The sequence below is a fragment of the Polyodon spathula genome, chromosome 59, assembly GCF_017654505.1.
Source record: "Polyodon spathula isolate WHYD16114869_AA chromosome 59, ASM1765450v1, whole genome shotgun sequence".
Taxonomy (NCBI): Eukaryota; Metazoa; Chordata; class Actinopteri; order Acipenseriformes; family Polyodontidae; genus Polyodon; species Polyodon spathula.
In genome coordinates this window covers 284,601-303,197 of record NC_054592.1, presented here as the reverse complement: position 1 = coordinate 303,197, position 18,597 = coordinate 284,601, and the positions used below count along the sequence as shown (strand labels likewise).

At 40.8% G+C, this 18,597-nt stretch overlaps 1 protein-coding gene across 2 annotated transcripts in view; it reads right to left on the bottom strand.

Annotated features, from left to right (window-relative positions):
• Window positions 1–17,519, bottom strand: part of LOC121307792 (bcl-2-like protein 1) — a 31,313-nt gene extending 13,794 nt beyond the window's left edge. The window contains exons 1-4 of one of the 2 annotated variants that reach the window (XM_041240071.1): window positions 17,380–17,519; window positions 16,843–16,931; window positions 15,196–15,822; window positions 4,423–4,488 (exon numbers count right to left, since the gene is read on the bottom strand). In XM_041240071.1, coding sequence (XP_041096005.1) covers window positions 4,438–4,488; window positions 15,196–15,708 — 564 coding nt within the window. In that variant the 5' untranslated portion in view covers window positions 15,709–15,822; window positions 16,843–16,931; window positions 17,380–17,519 and the 3' untranslated portion in view covers window positions 4,423–4,437. Of the gene's footprint in view, window positions 1–4,422; window positions 4,489–15,195; window positions 15,823–16,842; window positions 16,932–17,379 lie in introns of those variants that run through there. The other variant, XM_041240070.1, reaches the window with a different exon arrangement.
• Between the last annotated feature and the right edge of the window lie 1,078 nt (window positions 17,520–18,597).

Sequence of the window (18,597 nt, the reverse complement as noted above, 5' to 3'; positions counted from 1 at the left end):
TTCGATGGATTGGTCCACATTTCACATAATAAAACCCCAAGATGATCATTTTAGTCTGTACTTTTAAAATCGCCTGCACTAACAGGTAGAGCTTGCTAGAAACTGTAACCGGGAACACTTCCCCGTGATAAGGATGCGCCTCTGGAATCCATCCCAGGTTTATATGAATGAAAGTCAGGAATTCCTCCCCCCGCACAGCTTACTAAACCTGTGAATGGCGAAAACGGACATGCACTGATATGCCAGTGGGAGAGTACAGTAGATGTACAAGCACATCAGCTGCTAGTACTGTCGACTATCTCAGACCTTGAGCGTGCCCAATTATACAATTCCAGCATCCTTCAACTTCATCTTTATCTTTATGGGAACAGGACCTTGAGCATAGATAACAGAAATTAACACATAATCTAAAACCATGTTCCTTTACATTACTGCACCTAAGCACAAAACAGTCAACCCAACAGACTTGGGAAAGCAAGGGAAATAACACCCAATTCTGATTTAACTGAAGGGCTTTTCTCAAGCACAGCCAAGAGTGGAAAGTCCATTCTCCACTCTTAAAAATATTCCTCTTTCATCATTCACTGCTTTTCAGGTATTTTAGAAAAATCCCAGAAAAGTACAGAAGAGAAATGGGTTTTCTGAAGCAGTTCCACGGAAACACTGCAGTTCTTTGAGGTTTTAAGTCTACTGCATAGAAAACAAAGCAGACTATTGTTACTTTATTATCATACCCTAACTGCCCTTCTTATTCAAAATGTATGGGTTCAATCTTAGGAAATATGTTCAATCCGGTAAAAAAAACAAAGAAGAAAAAGACAAAACTGTACTCATGCTTTGAACCGGAACATGCTGAAAAAATAAAATACATGTACTGTTAACTGACTTCTACTAAGCATGTTCTCAGGATTGCTTTAACAGAAAGCAGACAGAGTCTTCAAGGGCAAACAAACAATCTCAAATCTGCAGAGATCATTACTGTATCCGATTCAATGTACACAAAATTAGTTAACAATTTTTGCCTTTATTAAAACTTCAGAAGGCCATAAAATAAAAGCTTTTTTTTTTCTTCTTTAGGTTGTTATGGGCTCCAAATCACAGGGATTCCCAATATTTCCTACTCCTTTAGGATCACAACCATTACCCTGTGCCTCCCAGAAAACACACAAGACCTAATCCCATAACCCTCAGACAAACAAGTCTTCAGACTTTCTGCAGCACTGATTAGAAAGGCTACCAATGCAGACATAAAAAACAACTATTTCTGAAGCTTAACGAATAAAACACCTGAGAAGCAGAAATCTGCCCCACCCTGCAAACAGCACTCATCCCAGACCAAGACACCACCGTCTCTATTCTACCGAGGGACCCAAAACAGTGTTTCTATGGAAACAAAGCTGAAGATTTCACCATTACTTGTTTTGGAGCTCTCTAGGGGTAGAGCAAAAGGACACGTTAAATCTGACAATTAAAACCAGCGTGAGACCCTCTCTAATTCTGGCTGGCACTATACGAGACAGGCACCACATCAAACGGCAATGGAAAAGTCAAAATACAGAACCACCACATTTCTGTAATGGTGCGTGTGACCACATGCACAATGTGCTGGTGTCTTTAAAACAGCTGTTGTAAATGCATGCCTTTGCTGGTCTACACAATTAGAAGTTACATGAGAAATGGTTGTAGGATAAGCGCACACCTCTGATGGAAATCGACGTTGGCATTAGATTGAAACTTCTTACAGATGCAGTGAAGAGACAAGGACAAACAGTAGATCAGCTACCAGCTGTGCTCCAGTTTCACAACAGTTACTTACACTCATGGCAGGCCTGTGCTGCAGCTCTTCATTAGCTTGGTCTTGGAATGGCATCATCGCTTGGCAAAGAAGTGGGGGGGACAAGGTGGAATTTACCATGTGCAGGCATTTAATTAAAACACACACAAAATTTTGTGGCAAGGCATTTTGACTTTTTATTTATTTATTTTTTAAACCGAGATGCACAGTAAGTGCTAGTGTTAGCTATCTGCCCCTAACAATGACTGCTTTGATGTATTTGTAATTGTTAATAAATCAAAACATGATATATTTTATTAAGACTAATAGTTTTTAACGTAATCCTAATACTGAGCGTCATTTTAGTCCAGAAAGATCATACGGCTTCGTATTACTGAGAAAATGGATTTCTAAGAAATGTCACTGTGCTGGAAGAGAGATAAACGCCGTGCAGTTTATCACCTACACTTCAGCATTACTGTGCTCCGTGACGTCCGTAAGAGATAGACCTCGACTGATTCTACAGAAACACGTTTTGAGGGTACAGTAATTGCTGTAAATGAATTATATTTTGGCTACCTCTGGACTTGAGACAGCTTGCGCATTAAAATATTTTGGACGTGCTCTATTTGAAGATTGTCTGCCAGGGTAATTAATAAGCAAAAGGGCAACGCTTGCCCCGTTTCTGCCAAATTAAGAGATGAATAAATGAGAAATAAAGAGCGAGCAAATCAATGCAATGACAAATTGACAGGTCAGTTTTGGAGATTTTTAAACAGTTGGATCTCCACAGCAATCAGGTTGTCAAAGACTGGATAACCAGACACAGGAACGAAATAAAAACTGAAAAAGGATGCTACAGGTCCACTGTGGTATACATTTGACTGGACTATCTAGGTTGACCACATCCCTCTTGTGTTGAACTAGTTTGTGGTGCGTTACTGGAAACAAAGAAAACTGAAATCCAGCCACACATCCAACCACGGCACTTCCAGTTAAACCTGCTTTAGCTTAACATTGATGCACTTAAATTGTAGGGTTTATGATACACTTCTATTTTTACAAAGCACTATAAATGGCAGGCAAGGTATGCCACTTCCTAATTGGATGAAAGGGAGAATGTTCTGTGTAAGAACAATGGGTTGAGAGGATGTGGTCTAAATACCCACGTGCAGCATGTGGTACTCGCCAAAAATATTGCAATGGTGAAGTAATGTTGATTTACTGGTTATTGCGCGAGGAAGATGAAATGTGTCATTAATAAAGTCTACATTGTGTGCTTTGGATAGGAAACTCTTTCAACACAGTATACATGTATATGGGGGGGGGGGGTCAATAGTACACTAGAAATGCAAACACAAGATTACAAGAAGCCCAGTCCACTCCTATGCGATGACGTCACCGGATGCAATTTGACATCTGCAGAACACAATGAAACGTAGTCGCACCGGAATGAGTATGAATGGAATTCAGAACCAGATAACTCTTACAGTGCATCGAATAAGGAAACAAGAGGCTTGTCCCAACATGTTCCCATTGGAAACAAGATTACCTTTTATTTATTTAAACTTTCCTGCCGTCGACTTTAGAAATTAAAAGTTCTGTGTCTACTGCTTGCAAGCCACGTGCAGAGGAGGTAAAAAAAAAAAAGAAAATAGCTGTAAATCCACACTGCCACTAATGCACCATTACCCCTGAAGAGCTATGGACTGTTAACCCATATGTGCGAAGAAAACAAGCCGTGAGATTTTTATTAGGACATTGATTGTCAACTGATCTTCAAAGACTTTCAAGAGAAGAGAAAGGATGCCATGAAAAGAAGAAATTGTTCTCAGTTGTAAGCGCATTGCACAAAGCTATTCCTTAGTCACCTGGTCACTCCCCTCCACTGTGTAAAAGCCACAGGTACAGCATGAATGCAGGTGTGTTCTCTTTGACATGCATAGCTGCGAAATTCTTAGAACCCTTTGTACCGCAATGAATAAAACTGGAAATGCAGGCGGCCTGGTTTCTTCATTCAGGGAACCAAAGGGTGGCTCAGCGGCTCAAACAAAGTGAAACAAAATGATATTTTAGGTTGCTGTCAAACATTAAAGGCAACCTCAGTACATGTAGATGTTTATAGCCATGCATAATCTCTACTGTGGCAATCAGTGGACACAGGAATCAGGAGTTTGTCATGAAGCTTAAAAAAAAAAAAAAAAGTCTGTACATCCATATGATCAAACCGTCACCTATACCTGGAGCATTTCGGCTCAGTATAACACTAATACTTGTAAACTGGTTACTGATCATATAGATTTCTCTTGATATGTATGTATGGATGTTAACACTCTGAAATGACAGGGTTTTCCTATGTGTTAGCCACTTCTCTGTGTTTGGTCATTTTCTTTTGCGGTATTCCCAAAACGGAAAGCACATAAATACTTGATATCTTTCAGGAGGTGTGTTTACAATGAAGACAAGATGTAAGAAAATAATTAAACTCTTTGCAGGAGGTCAAAAAATAAATAAAAAAGGTAACCAAATCCTGGCCTGAGCCTTCCATCTTGGCAAGCACATGCATTGCAATGTCTCAACAATGCACCGAGAAAGAAAATGCTGTTTTCTGTGCTCTTCATTGTGCCTCCCTGACACATTCTGATTCGCTGCTTCTCCTTTCATTAAATAGAGGCCAGATTGTTCCTTCCACAATTGTGCGTGGTACAAAGACTCTGAAACAGATACAAGAACTGTAAACAGCAGAGCCTTTCCTGCCAAATACAAACACCCTGCACATAAAACAAGCAAAGAATTCCTCCAGCATTAACCCAGGTGAAAGTTCATTTTATGATCTTCTCCCTGAAATAAATATTCAGTCTCGATTCGGGTTATCAAAAATCTTCAAAGTACGGCAATGCACGAAATACTGTAGTGACATCACACGAACACAACAATGAATTGCAAGAACAAAAGAGAATGGAATACTCTGACCCAATGTGGAACTGGACATTCCTTTTGGACCATCTTAAAAGGTTCTGAAAACAAATCAGAAACCGGGACCCAACATCCCCTCACTTCCTGAGCAGAGACCACCATCACGCTAGGGCCTGGAGGGCCATTCCACTCCTGGTTTAACAGGAGAAACAAGAGAACTGACTACTTCAGGGTCAATTAAACAACTCAGAACAGGGTTGGAACAAAGACCAGAAGTGAAAGGGCCAGCTTTGGCCAGCCCTGCCCTTGAGATTTTAGTTCCACCATTAGAACCCATACAAGGTGTGTTGGTTCACCAGCTAAGATCCACACACACAGCAGGTGAAACATACAGTAAATCAGTATCACATGTATACTGCATAGCCACACTGCCAGTCAGACTATAGCACTCTGCACCAAGATTGTCCAGACGCAGAAGACTGAGTCAGTTTAAAAGACTGACTTACAAAAACACAAAGAAAGTGAATCAAGTCACACTTTGAGAGGTGCGAAACTGGGATTGATGCTAATTTTGTACTTCTTAGACTGGTATCTTTTAATGTGTCTTTCAGTATATTTGCATGTATTGCTCTAGGTTGTACCTCGCCATCACTTGCTCTGTCTGCCTAAAGCAAGTGACATTTATTTTTGCTACTGTAGGTAACAGCGAGTATCCTAGAAGTACTGCAGCCTATTTGCACAGCAGCTCTTAATAACAGAGTACTGTACATAACAACTGGACTGCGTACATTGTGTAACCCTGTCTGTTTGAATAGCAATCTGTGTAAACATCCTTCATTTACGAGTGCATCCTTTCATGTGATTTTTCAGCTGATCCCTCGGCTGTTCAGTTTGCATTCACGTGGTGTGAAGTCAGACTCATTTTGCTGTCTAGCTCTAATGGATCCCTTCCTGGGTGGTGCCTCTCTGTCTGGAGAAAGACTGTGTATCACCCCACACTACCAGAACAGATCATGCTGTGCTCTTGATGGTTCCGATGCGTTCAGTTTTCTACAGGATTGCTCATTCTTGCAGCGATACCATTGTGTGATGAAGACCTTGCATTCCTGCATGTACCAGTCAGAGTTTCAGCTGGACTACAGTTCCTTCCTTTGTTTCAGCTTGAGGTTTCATACTTAGTCTGACTGCCACTGTTTCTTGCTATTGAAATCATACCTGATGCTGTTTATTTTAGTAAGTCAAATGAAAAATGGCAGACACTGATTCTTGACCATTACAAAGACAGTTTTGGCAGATCTGCTGCTTCCTTAAATTAGGCATTAATATCAAAAGCACAACACACAGCTTGCTAGATAACTGACCACGTACAGGGTCAGGTAAGAAATGCCCATTTTGATGTCTTTTGACCTCATTATTGCGGAGGATCACCTGTATAGTAAGGGTTAAAAGAACAGGGTTCTTTAATCTGCAGGTTTGAGCAGTGAAGCAGTGACTCGTGTGAGAAGCACACAGCTGTATCCACATTGTTTTTATTCCACCACTCTGGCTGCTGCCAGTGCTACAGGAGGGTCAGCCACTCCCCCTTTGCGATGAGGTCATTGGCGAAGCAGACAGGAAGTGGAACAGGATTCCTATTCGAGTCACATTTCCTACACTTTTGCTCCAGTATTTACTGAAGGATGAAGCCCCTGCTGGAACAGACCCACATCATCTAGTCCAGGACAAATAGCTCAACACAGCTGACCAGCTAACCAGGTCCAGTCTTGGAAATGCACCCATATCATTTGTGTGTGACTTGCTTTCACTGTAGACAATGAAACTATTCTAGTAGGGTGTGCCTTTTATAAAGCCTCTTCCCAGGTTTGTGCTGCAACACCCTAATTATTGCATGATCTCAGCCGGTGCCACAGATGACCTCCCACGACTATGATTCATAACTATGGAAGGTAAAGGGCACCGCTGGACAGGAGCTTTGTTCAGGCTATAGGAAATGAAAGCAGATGAACATGCTCCTCGTCATCACTCTGGAATGTTACATTATAAAAAAAGGACGGCCACCAAGGGGGGCAGTAAATCTAACAAATGGCAATCACAGTAATAAAACCAAAGACAACCTACTTAATAGAACAAGTCCAAAATGTAGAACCATTTATAAAAATAAAGTGAATAGAAAAATGACAAGAAAATGCAGTCCTACTATCGCATGACAGTATAGTGAATCCTCATATAGCAGTTGTGATTGGGGGGGGGGGGGGGGGGGTGAAGAAACTCAATATCTTTAAGCATTGTCTCTGGAAGTTCTAAGTAAGCAACAGCAGTTCCTACAAATTGTAGAACAAAATGAATACACATTATAATGGTCACTGACACACTTCAACAGAAGGATTTATATGCTTTTACCAATGCACAAGCATGACTTTCCAAAAACAAAACCCAGGGGTCAGACTGCAGAATAGGAGCTCATATGATGACAGGACTGTTGAATTGGCTAAAAAAAAAAAAAAGTGGAACAATATGGAATCTGGTTTCAAGACTCAAAGTATGACCCAATACACAGCAACACTCTGACGCTCTGGAAACTGAGCAGTAACTCTGCAGCTCGGTAGCATGCGAAATGACATCATAGCTCTATACACTGTGCTTTCTTAACTCATGATGATCACGTAATATTACTTTACCACTCACCCCAACACACACAAAAATCAAATATAGCACCAACAGACACAGGTGTGGGGTCAAGAATTAATTCCATACCTTAATGAATTAGGCTTACAGAACACATTCAGGTTGGCCATTCAAAGTGCGAATGAAAAGGCTGTCTTACATATGAGGACATGGTGTTGACTTGATCAACTTACAGCACAGTATACCCTGCAGCACTGAACAGGAACAGGGAATACACCTGGATAGCACTTACTTGGTTAAGGACAGGCAGGTTACACAATCCAGAGTGATTTCCCAGTGCCCCACCTGTGCAAAATCCTTTCTTTTTTCTGGATGCAAACAGCAAAACACGAATGTACAGCTACAGACCGGGTTTACAGATATAATTCTTTTGATTGGCAGTGGACTCCCAAGGTTTCCATGAATACAGTAAACGACTCTGTTTACATATTTTTAATGTATTACTTTTTTTACAAATCCTCTTTCAGTGTTAAAACTGCACTCATGAGTCAGGTTTACCAAGTACAACGCTGTCCCTTCCAGCACTCATTTGCTACTTCATTAACAACTCCCTGCCAAAGGTCTCTGGCACACTTCCCATTAACATTGACAAACCCACTGCACCACCAACTCTCTCCTCCTCAAACACGAATACAATCAAGCACTTCACAGCGGAACTGCACCATGTTGCAAAACTTCAAATGTAGCTTGCTCAAAAGTACATGTTTGCAATGTTTTCTATAAAACAGAAACGGAAGCTTAGGAATGCCAGACAAAGTGGACGATCGATCAAACAAACAGCAGCAGCACTTGAAAAAATCCATTCTTAAATACTGTCAGGTGTGAGCCCCACTGACGCTGCATTCTACGACCAAGGGGTTCCTGGAACACGGTGCACACCCTCACTGATGCTGCAGTGTTTTACAAGCCTGTTCCCTTTACAGAGCAGGAATCCCGAATGACTGTGCAGCGCGATCCAACTCTAAGCACCACACTCAATGGTAAAAACTGCATTTATTTTCCGCAAAACAACAAAAACAGTTGGTGGGATCCAGTGGTATCTTCTCTGTGCTTTCTCAATTACAGCAACATATACATGGTAACTCCCCATTCAACTCTTATTGGCACACAAGCAATTTCCACTAAATTGAATAGCACAAAATGGCAGGTAAATGTTACTACAAAAAACCAAACAGTAACAGATGGATCAAGATCTACCAGAGAAAGTAGAGTTTAGTACAATTTTTACACATTTACTTTTAAACACTCGCACACAGGCAGCAAGGAAATATTATTGCCATATGGTATAAAACAATGGGCTTGTGGAAACCAGTTCCCCCGGGGCATTGGGGAGCATCTCGCTCATAAGGCTATAAAGCAATAAGCAATCTGCATGCACAACAAATGTTGCAATTCTCAGTGGACACCTGGGGCAGGGGGTGTGTTGGGGGTGGGGCGGTGGATCGAAATGGCATTCTGAATCAGATTTTAATCCCCAGATATCCTCACAAGCAGACCCATGCAAATTCTGCCAGGACTGCTATTGTCCCCATCTGCTACACAAATACAGAAGACAACACAGCTTCTGCGCATCCCAGGCACAGTGGTAATGTGTTCCCCTTCAGTGTGACAAAATGCAGAATTCCAAATAGGACAGGCCACTAAAGCATGGAGATTCAAGTCATACCTGCTGCATCGCCAACATATTTTCTATTGTGCTTTAAAACAATATCATCACTCATATTAATTGTAAGTACAGGGGGTCGTATACAATACGACAGGCCTTCTCTTCATTGTACTCAGCTGGAATGTTTGTCCTATGCTTTCCTACTTTACCTTCCCCCAACATCAGTGGATCTCAATCCCCTGTACAAAGCAGGCAAATCCCTGGCTGAGAAAGAGGCATACACTGCAGTGAGCAGAATGAAGACACGTTCTTTGGTAAAGGGTTACTGCAGTTGGGTTTTCAATGGAACTGCAAACCAAGAAAAGCATCCTTGTTTAACTTGGCCCTTTTAGTAAATATCTCATCTTATTCCAGCTGTTGGAATAATTGATCCTAACCAGACTGTTCCAGCACCTGCTTTGTTCACAAACTGTTAATGACATTTAGACTTGGTCTTCTGATAAACCTTTGCAAAGCGGGTTTACCATATCTCCACTGCATCACCTAACCAAATTACCAAGAAGCTATCGAGAGCAGTGATTCATGCACTGAGTGGGCTAGGTGGAAATACCCTGTAAATGTCAGCCCAACAAAAGAAGCCAGTCTGTAGTCTGTACTTTTGACTTTCTACTTGAAACAAAGTCACAGATTAATAGATGTTTGGCATTAAGGTTCAACATTAACAAGCCTGGAAAACACAGCGGTAATGTACCACTTGTAATCTCGCTGTCCCTCGCAAGACTTACTCATTTGTTTCTGTAATGATGGGAAAGGCGGAACACATCTGGAAGACTTCACAGAAGGTACTCTGTCGGCAGGAGCTTCCGTACCCAAGAATGCTTCACAAGGGACGCAGTCTCATAAGAGAGGAATCTGTGAGCCATTCTGGTGAAAAAACTTAGGAAATCTGCCCCACCACCGACTGCTTTTCCTGGAGCAAGATGTAATCTTTGAAGAACAGTCAAACATCTCCCCAGTGCGGTGTATCAAATCAGTGCCATCCTGTTTGATCTGCAGGCCCTATTCCTGCACTGGAAATTGACAGCACTGTGGCTGCCAAAGACTCCATCCTATATACTAATTTATCTCTACTGGGTTCTGAAAAATCCCTAGTGTCAGCCACACTTTCACTTCCCTCTACCATCCAAACCAATGGAAGCTAAATCAGCTGCCGAAAAAGCATGTGTAAATTCCAGACACAACCTCTGCATCAGCAGTAACTGTCCATCTCAAGCACTGCGGCCTCCTCCCTTTAAACCAGCGTAGCCAACACTACCATCACTGGGAGGCACAGGAGGCGCTGCAGGACACCGATTTGACTGTTAAACGATATAACGTAGAGCCAGCATTTGTTAATGCATTAAGAGGAAGAGTTCTGGATAAGTGTAACCACTGGACAACCACAGCACACTGCATTTAAACACTGCAGAGGGGATGGTTCAGGGAATTCCCATACATTTCCCCTTCTCCTGCAACGTTTGATTTTAAAATTGCTTTTTGTCTGCCTTGTTTGTCTATTAAGTCAGCCCATCACTGGAGATGTGGCAACATTGGGTTACACTAGCACCTTAACCTGCAAATAGTTTTTGACACAGTGTGTTAAAACAACAGCTGTCTGCAAAGCCTCCCGCATCAGTACATTCAACAGCCAGCTTATCAGAGAAACTGAAGGGTACAGAAAGCCTGCGAGGGAGCCTTCCTCTCCACTGACTAAAGATGTTCTATTAATAGTGAAGAAAAACAGCAAAATCCTCTTCTGCTTGACATAGCTAGGACGCTCCTTGACAAGAGAAAACACCCCCTGTTATATAACCAGTGACTTTTTAACTGCATCAGCTGGTGAGATCTTGTGATGCAATCTTGTGATCCGAAACGGTCATCAAAAACCGTCTGTGTGTTTATGCACAGAATCTCATATAGCGTTAGTCACATGAAAACTAAAATACTAACTGTACCTGGAAACAAGAAGTGACAAAAAAGCCTGATATACATTGTATGTACTGTTTTTATATTAATATACCCATGCATGTTGCAAGGCGTACTAAACATTAACTTCCGATGGATATATATTCTTGGCACATTAAACACCTTGGAAAGTCAGCTGAGCTGAACAGACTTATTTTAGTTATCCAACCAGTAATACTGCAAGTTTCACCCCAGATTTCTCTGTAGATCATTAATGAATTAACAGCAGTATGAGATCCAGGCAACAATGGCGGGAAACCTGTTTACCCAAATAAGTTCACAACACATTTATCATGGGCTTGCAATATTCAGAAAAGCTGCAGATATCGGACCCCGCAATCGAAAGCAAATACTCACAGTGGGTGTGCATTGTCCAGTCAACCTTTTGTCAAGGTTATACTGGTGTTAAAACAGGTTTGTGAAACTGGGCCACATTCATAGTACTGTATTGGGTAAATAAATCATGAATGAAACTTGAATGTTTAGGTAGCCAGGCATTTACTACAAATAAAAGATCTGGCTCCTATCCCAATGCTCAATCAACACTATCAGGCTCTGTAAATACTTCGCACATGCAGGGATCGGCTGTGCTGCATACCAAGAGTTACCAGAAAGTTCAATAAGAAACCAGACTTTGTAAAAGGAAACGGTTCTCCCTGGCAGGGTGAACAGCAGTCTGTAGCACTTTTGATATGTAGAGGATAAAATAGATCATGTTTTGTTTTTTTGGTTTTTCCCCAGGGATGTGGGACTGGAAAACTAAATGAATTTGCATGAACACCGGTGCCAAATTCAACAAACGTATTGTCTTTGCAATTGGACAAGTGCTTTGTGTCATCAATGACAGTAGATTTACATAAACAGCAAACATAGGACGGAATGATTTAGCAAGCACATGTGCAACTGAGGTAACAGCACTGGTGTGTGAAACTGGGACAAGACTAAGAAGAGAATCAGACACCGCTGGGCCAGCGATGCTGAAAACACAGCAGAGTACTCAATACCAGAGCACTGGGAATCATACTAGAGGTCGGCTGTAGCGTATCATGATGCGAGGCAAAATCAGGTCTGTAACTGCTGGGGTTGTGCTCGCTGATGCTATGACGATTGCTTTGAAAATGAGGGGTTTCAATTCAAAAAATTCTTACTGGTGCCCTGGTTTCAGCACAACTGTATTGGTTTACACAGTGCCTATCTGTGCAAGATCAGTCAATTGTGTTATGTAGGAGGGGAGGGGTGGGGCAGGGCGGGGGTGAAAGAATTGAGATCCCAGAGGATTCCTTTTGCCATCAAGCGTGACTGGGTTTTGCTTTCCCCCCCAAACAATAGAACACTAGGAGGCATTGGTTGCAGCTTATCCCTTCTCTTTGGGGTTGCTATAGTGATCATTAGCAATTGCAACAAACCAGATGCAGAAATATGCCGACAAAAGCATTAAGAACTGTCTTAAGATATGATCTACAAACAGCTGTCGACAAAACCCCCCCCGGGGGGGGGGTTAACAAGGCATTTTAATTTCATTTTAACCCTCAAGGCAAGCAAGTCAGTTTGCTGTGTACACCTGCAACCCCTTTGCAGCCATCTGCTAACGGTTCTGTATTTGTGTATGTGCCGAGCAGTGCTCAGACTTCCTCTATTCACTGCTGGCATCACACTGCAGCAAGCACAGCTGAAGTACGGCACTGGAAGAAGGGTCCTTCTCCCAGCCAATTCTCACAATTCAGAAAGCCACTGTTACAGTTCGGACGGCTCGAGCAGGCTTTGCTAAAGCATGAAATGTTTAAGTAGAAGTTAAAGAAAAGAAATACAATGAAAATTGCGTTACTGTAACTAAAAACACCCACACACTGCCCCAACTAAAAATGCAATTTGCCAGGTTGAGACGTTTGCTATGACTAGCACATCTAATTATACACAACAAAGCAAAATTCAAACCTGTTAAAGTCATATCTGCCCTCCTACGAAATGAAACATTAAACAGTTTCTCTTGAGAGCAATCAACTCTCAGCCAATTACTGATTAAAAACAGACAGAAAAAAAAAATGTTATACTACCAGCACTCCTTTAACAAAACACGCACATTTCAGTGTAACAAAACACAGCTTTTATATTCCAAACCAACATAATTCTTAATATTAATTAGTTACTGAGATTATGTTATGCTGTAGAATGCTATTAAACTGTGTACTACACTTGCAACCTTAAAATCTAAAAAATATATATACTTTTTTTACATTTCCAAACAAGCATTTCCTCTGTGTGGGAGATCCTGTGAGCCACAGTTTCCTTAACCAATGCAATAATCTCCTGCTTGCGGGTGGGAGCTCAGAGTATTTACTGGCTGAGGGGGGTGGGGTCGGGGGTGGGGTGTACTGTCACACAGATCTTGCCGACATTTCCTGTTAGTGAAACATGCTTCTCACAAAGAGCTACTTTGTGAGATTATGTTTTCAGTGCGCTGGAGCAGGACTGCATTGAAAAGCACTCTGTGAAAATGAAAATGCAATCAAAAACACCCAGTATCCCCACAGGACTGAAGATGTGTGCTCTCAGATTGGAGCCCATTTCTGTGTCTGGTATTACGTTCAAAAGATAGATATGATGCGTGCCGAAGCAGTTCAATAGCTGGAAGAAAATTACTCCTCCCCACCCCCAAAAAATAAATAGTTATATACAGCATGCCATTCACTCATAAGCATATGTGGAATATTTTAAGAACATGTTTTATTGTTCTGTAGTTTTACAATAAAACTGCATTTGTGTTGACATTTATAATGTGGAGTCTTTTCAGCAAAAGCCAATACATCCAGCAGAGGATTGCTTAAGACTGAACCAGAGACAGCAGGAGTAAATCATTGGGAATCGAAAGCAACACACTACAGAAAATCAATGGGGTGCTACAGATTTGTCTGCTACGGTAAATTGCTGGGCAATCCCTAACACCTCTGCAATACGAATTTAAAAAAAGACGAATAACTGAATAATCCCGAAACTGTAAAAAAAACCTTTATCTACTTATCCCCACCCCAATTACCACAGAACTATCACGACTCACTAAACCAGACTTCCTTGTTAACATTATTTATAAAAAGGATTTATTACTATTCCAAAATGTTTTAAATATACCCCACCAACTACACATGCATAGTAAAAGTGAATGTGGTTTACCTAGGCTCTAGTGACTAAGCTTTTGAAATGTGATCCAATCCAACTGCAGCTTACTAGGAGAAGTGAATGCAATATAGCCTAAATCTTTTTAGCCTAATTTTTTTTTTTTTTTTTTACAGGAATGACTTGCATTCCTGCAAACATTTCCTGCAAGATGCACTAAGTTGCAGGCAGACTTTTCAAACCCAAGTCAGGGTTCACCCCCAAAAGGACAGGAAACATCTGACCAACTGTGGAGATTCATTCATTCATTCACTCACTCTGTCACAGCTTCAAAAATAATATTGTGAGGTTTCATGCACTGTTTCACATAGAGCGCCACCTTTGGGATACACAATGGCATTATACGACGTGAAGGTGGAATATTCAGAATACATTTTTCATCAATACGTTAAAAAGAAAATCCAATCCCAATTGCAAGTCTTATTCATATTTATATATGCATTAAATTATAAACCAACAAGTCAAGAAGCAAAAGCTGATCAATTTAATTCCAGATATTGTCTCTAACAGTAGCGTTTATCCTTAAGCAAGCAGAAAAGTCTACATAGCTACAATATTTGATTGTCAATATCTCTGAATACAATGTGAGAAAAACAAGCGGCTTCCCATTACTATCAGGCAGCCACTGATGGAGGCGACTTCACCAGCTGCCGAGAGCCTTGGATTCCCTCAACTCCCCCCAAAAAAAATCACACTCTTTATTGCACAGCAGTATATTACACGGTTACAAGCCATTACAGTCTTACTTTCACTTGAACTCAACAAAAGATTTGTGTGTCAAAGCTCAGGTGAGCTGGGGTGTGTCCAAATAACCTGGTAAAAATATTACGCAGAAGGTGCAATTACCCAGCAAGAGAAAAAGTTGGAATTTCATGTTCGCTAGAACACACGTTCTAATTACTCTTCAAAAAATACTGCAGTTTTTTCAATATGCCTGGCTAATTTGTCCTGATTCTCCCTGTTGCAGAGGAATATCAATGATTTTGAACCCCCTGTCCCCAGTTGAATATTTGTACCCATTGCACAGCTGCCCACTCACCCAGCCTCCCTGCCTCTGTATCCAGGGCTCTATGTTGCTGTCCAGGTAGGTGGTCATCCAGTCTGCTATCCGTCCCACCAGTGACCCCATTTCCTTCTCCACGCTCTCCACGCACAGGGCCCCACCGAAAGCGAAAAGCGCCACCACACGCCCCCAGTTGACCCCGTCCCGGAAGAGTTCGTTCACCACCTGCTCGAAGCTCTGGTAGGCTGTGACCGGGGTGATGTGTAGCTGGGAGGAGAGGTCGCTGAACGCCCGACGGTACCTCAGCTCAAACTCATCCCCCGAATCTCGCAGGGCCTCCTTCACTGCCTCGATCCCGACCGGGCTGCTCCCATTGTCCGTCCCGTTTATGGATCCGTTGACGTGGCCCCCATCCCTTTCAGTGTCTGGATCCAGGACCCCAGCTCTACCAGTCCTGCCATCCCCATTAATCTGGTTCCATTCCAAGTTCTTTTGGGACAGTTTGTACCTTATAAAATCTTTCACCAGTTCTCTGTTGCTGTATGGCATCTTTTTTTTTTGCTCTTTACTCCTCACACCCCAAAATCCATGCTGTAGACAACAAATATTTTTGTTTCCCAGGTGATGTTTCTTTTTGCCACCGCCCTGAAGACACTTCACCCTCTGGAAACAGGAGTGGAAAAAAAGAAAAAAAAAAACTCATCTTTTAATCTGGTGAAGGGTGTGATTGCAATTCAAACGCACGTAAAAATGACATGTTACACTGCAAGATTGCTCAAGCATTAGTTCATCACATGAGTCACTTTGTCAAACACATCATAAATCATGCACAAGGGCTTTTATCATAGCATGTGGTCCTGCTAATGCTGAAAGAAAAAAAAAAGCAATCAGAAACGCATGTTCGAGTAATACTGCAATGTAAACAAGTGGACAGTAGTAGGTATGTTCTGCAGATTATGAATTTCATAAGCGACCATCATAATATATATTTTAAAACTTGTAACTTGTGCGCACACACACACAGTACTGAGTTGTGACTCAAGACTTGCAATCCGCTATTTGAGTGGTGTACCAGGATATACCCTAAATTTTGAGTTTAACCATGACATATAAAACACTCTATTGTATTACACCGATGACGTTTACAAAAACTGATGATAAATATAGCCGACACTATATGCAAGAAATCGCCCATTTATTGCAAATCAATTACACGAATAAACCAAACGGCAACAGAAGCATTTTAAAAAACGCCCAAACTGGATCCAGTCGTAATTTGACAAAACTGCAAACTCCAGTACTGTATAATAAATTACATAACTATCACATGGTTTTCTTTATAAAAAAAAAAAAAAAAAAAAAAAAAAAAAAAAAAAAAAAAAACATGTCGACAAATGAAATACGCAGTTTATCCGATCTATCGTTTTAAGGAAAAAAAGCTCGCATATTGAACTGGACAGACAGAAACACAACAACAACAATAATAATAATAATAAAGGAAATGGATACACTAATAAAAAGATCCGTAGTAAATGATGATCTTCTTATCTTATCTTACAGGTTCTGTTCACCTTGGCTTTGCCATAAATTATACACGCAGTAAATGAATAATAATGCTAACCCTATCCACTACTCTCTACATTTGTTACGCACAGGAACAAACAACATGGCTTTCAAACTCACCTTTTAATTTCAGCAGTCTTCTTCGCGTAGTTTTGCACAGGCAGCACAGTTCAACAATGGTGTTTTCCGTCACCTCCAGCTGTCAGATCCTAAGAAAGAATCAACAACCTCGTATTACAGTGTATTCATAGGGTGTGTGTGGGGCTTTTCTGATCATTTGTACAAGTGTTTTCTGTATCCAAAACGAAAAAAATGCATCAGTAATATATTACAATATTAACACACACAGGACTATTGGCTTAATTCCATGATAGTTATAATGGAAAAACCCAGGGAACCATCCAGAACAGTCCATGAAAAAAACAATAAACGTGCAATACTATCACTTTTCAACACTAGCTCTGATTTACATAAAAATAATTACTTTATATGCATCTATCTTTTTTTTTTTTTTTTTTGCGACACAATGAAGATTCCTGTGCGCATTTTAAGTGAGCATTTTCCTGGAAATCCCAATTTGCAAGTCTAACTACGACTGTAGACACAAACACACCATGAATTTATTGAATTAAAGCACACGTCGGAGAACATACTTACTTCTGCTGCACGTTTCCTAATAAAAGGAATTATTTTAAGGCTAAGCTGAATGGTTCATGTAAACGAGACAGATCTGACTAAATGAAAAGACATTCTTTGCGCACCCATTGGGCGAGTTTCTTTGCCCTTTAATCAGGACGTCCCGCCTTCTCGTCCACTGACATATCTTCTAGCCAACCCTAGACAGCTATGGACGGAAGGGATGGTGTATTGAATATATTTTTTATTACGAAGAAACTTGATTTATATTTTCTTTTCAGACGCAAGCAGCTGTTTTGACCAACGCTTCTCCCCTATCTTTTTGTTTTGTCTATAGCTTATATCTGACAAATTAACGTTTTATTTACGCAAACGATTTGTTCAATAATAAACAGCAATTACGTTAAAACAAAACAAAAAATAGGTAAGAACACTGCAAATACCATTGTTAATGGTTAATGTGGATCAACTTACCACCCCAAAATGAACAGATTTCGAGTTTGATTGAAACGTTTCTATAGCAACCCTTGCGGTACAAATTCAGCTCAACGTGCTGGTTTTTATTTGAAGCCAGACGCTCCCATGTGGTCATCTAGGAAATAACATATTTTTTATATTATTATTATTATTATTATTTTCTCAAACACAACATTTTCATGGCAGTCAGTAGAAGTTCCACTTTATCTTGCTTATGCAGGATAAGATAAAGGTGGGAGTTTCAGAGCATTTTACAGCACAATCCAATGCCTTTGTATTCCATGAGGAGAGGGCATTGGAATCTATATCATGACCTGCAAACTTCCATTAGGAGTTCTGCCAATCGCCTTAATCACGTTTTTATTTTTGCCCATTTGCAAACCGCATCAGCCTTCGTTTTTTTTTTTTTTTTAACTTCTTAACAAAGAAAAAAAGGTTTGGTGCAAACTATATTAAGATTTGTATATTTCTAGCTGTGAAAAAAACGTGGGTAGAATTCTGTTCTTGCCAAGTTTGCCCACATTTGAGAATATGTGTGTGTGTTTCGGTGGTTCTATACATATAGCTTGAGCAGACAATATCTTATCTCAAAGCATAGAGACGCGCGTTGGAGAGAAATGTATTGATAACGGTTGACCACAAACAACAGACTGTGCTGTTGCACGACCCTTACTGGTCTTGCATACAAGACTGACAAAACAATGTGACGAACATTATCAAGAAAACGTGTTATCGAGCTCTTTCCTTCAAAGTTCACCATTC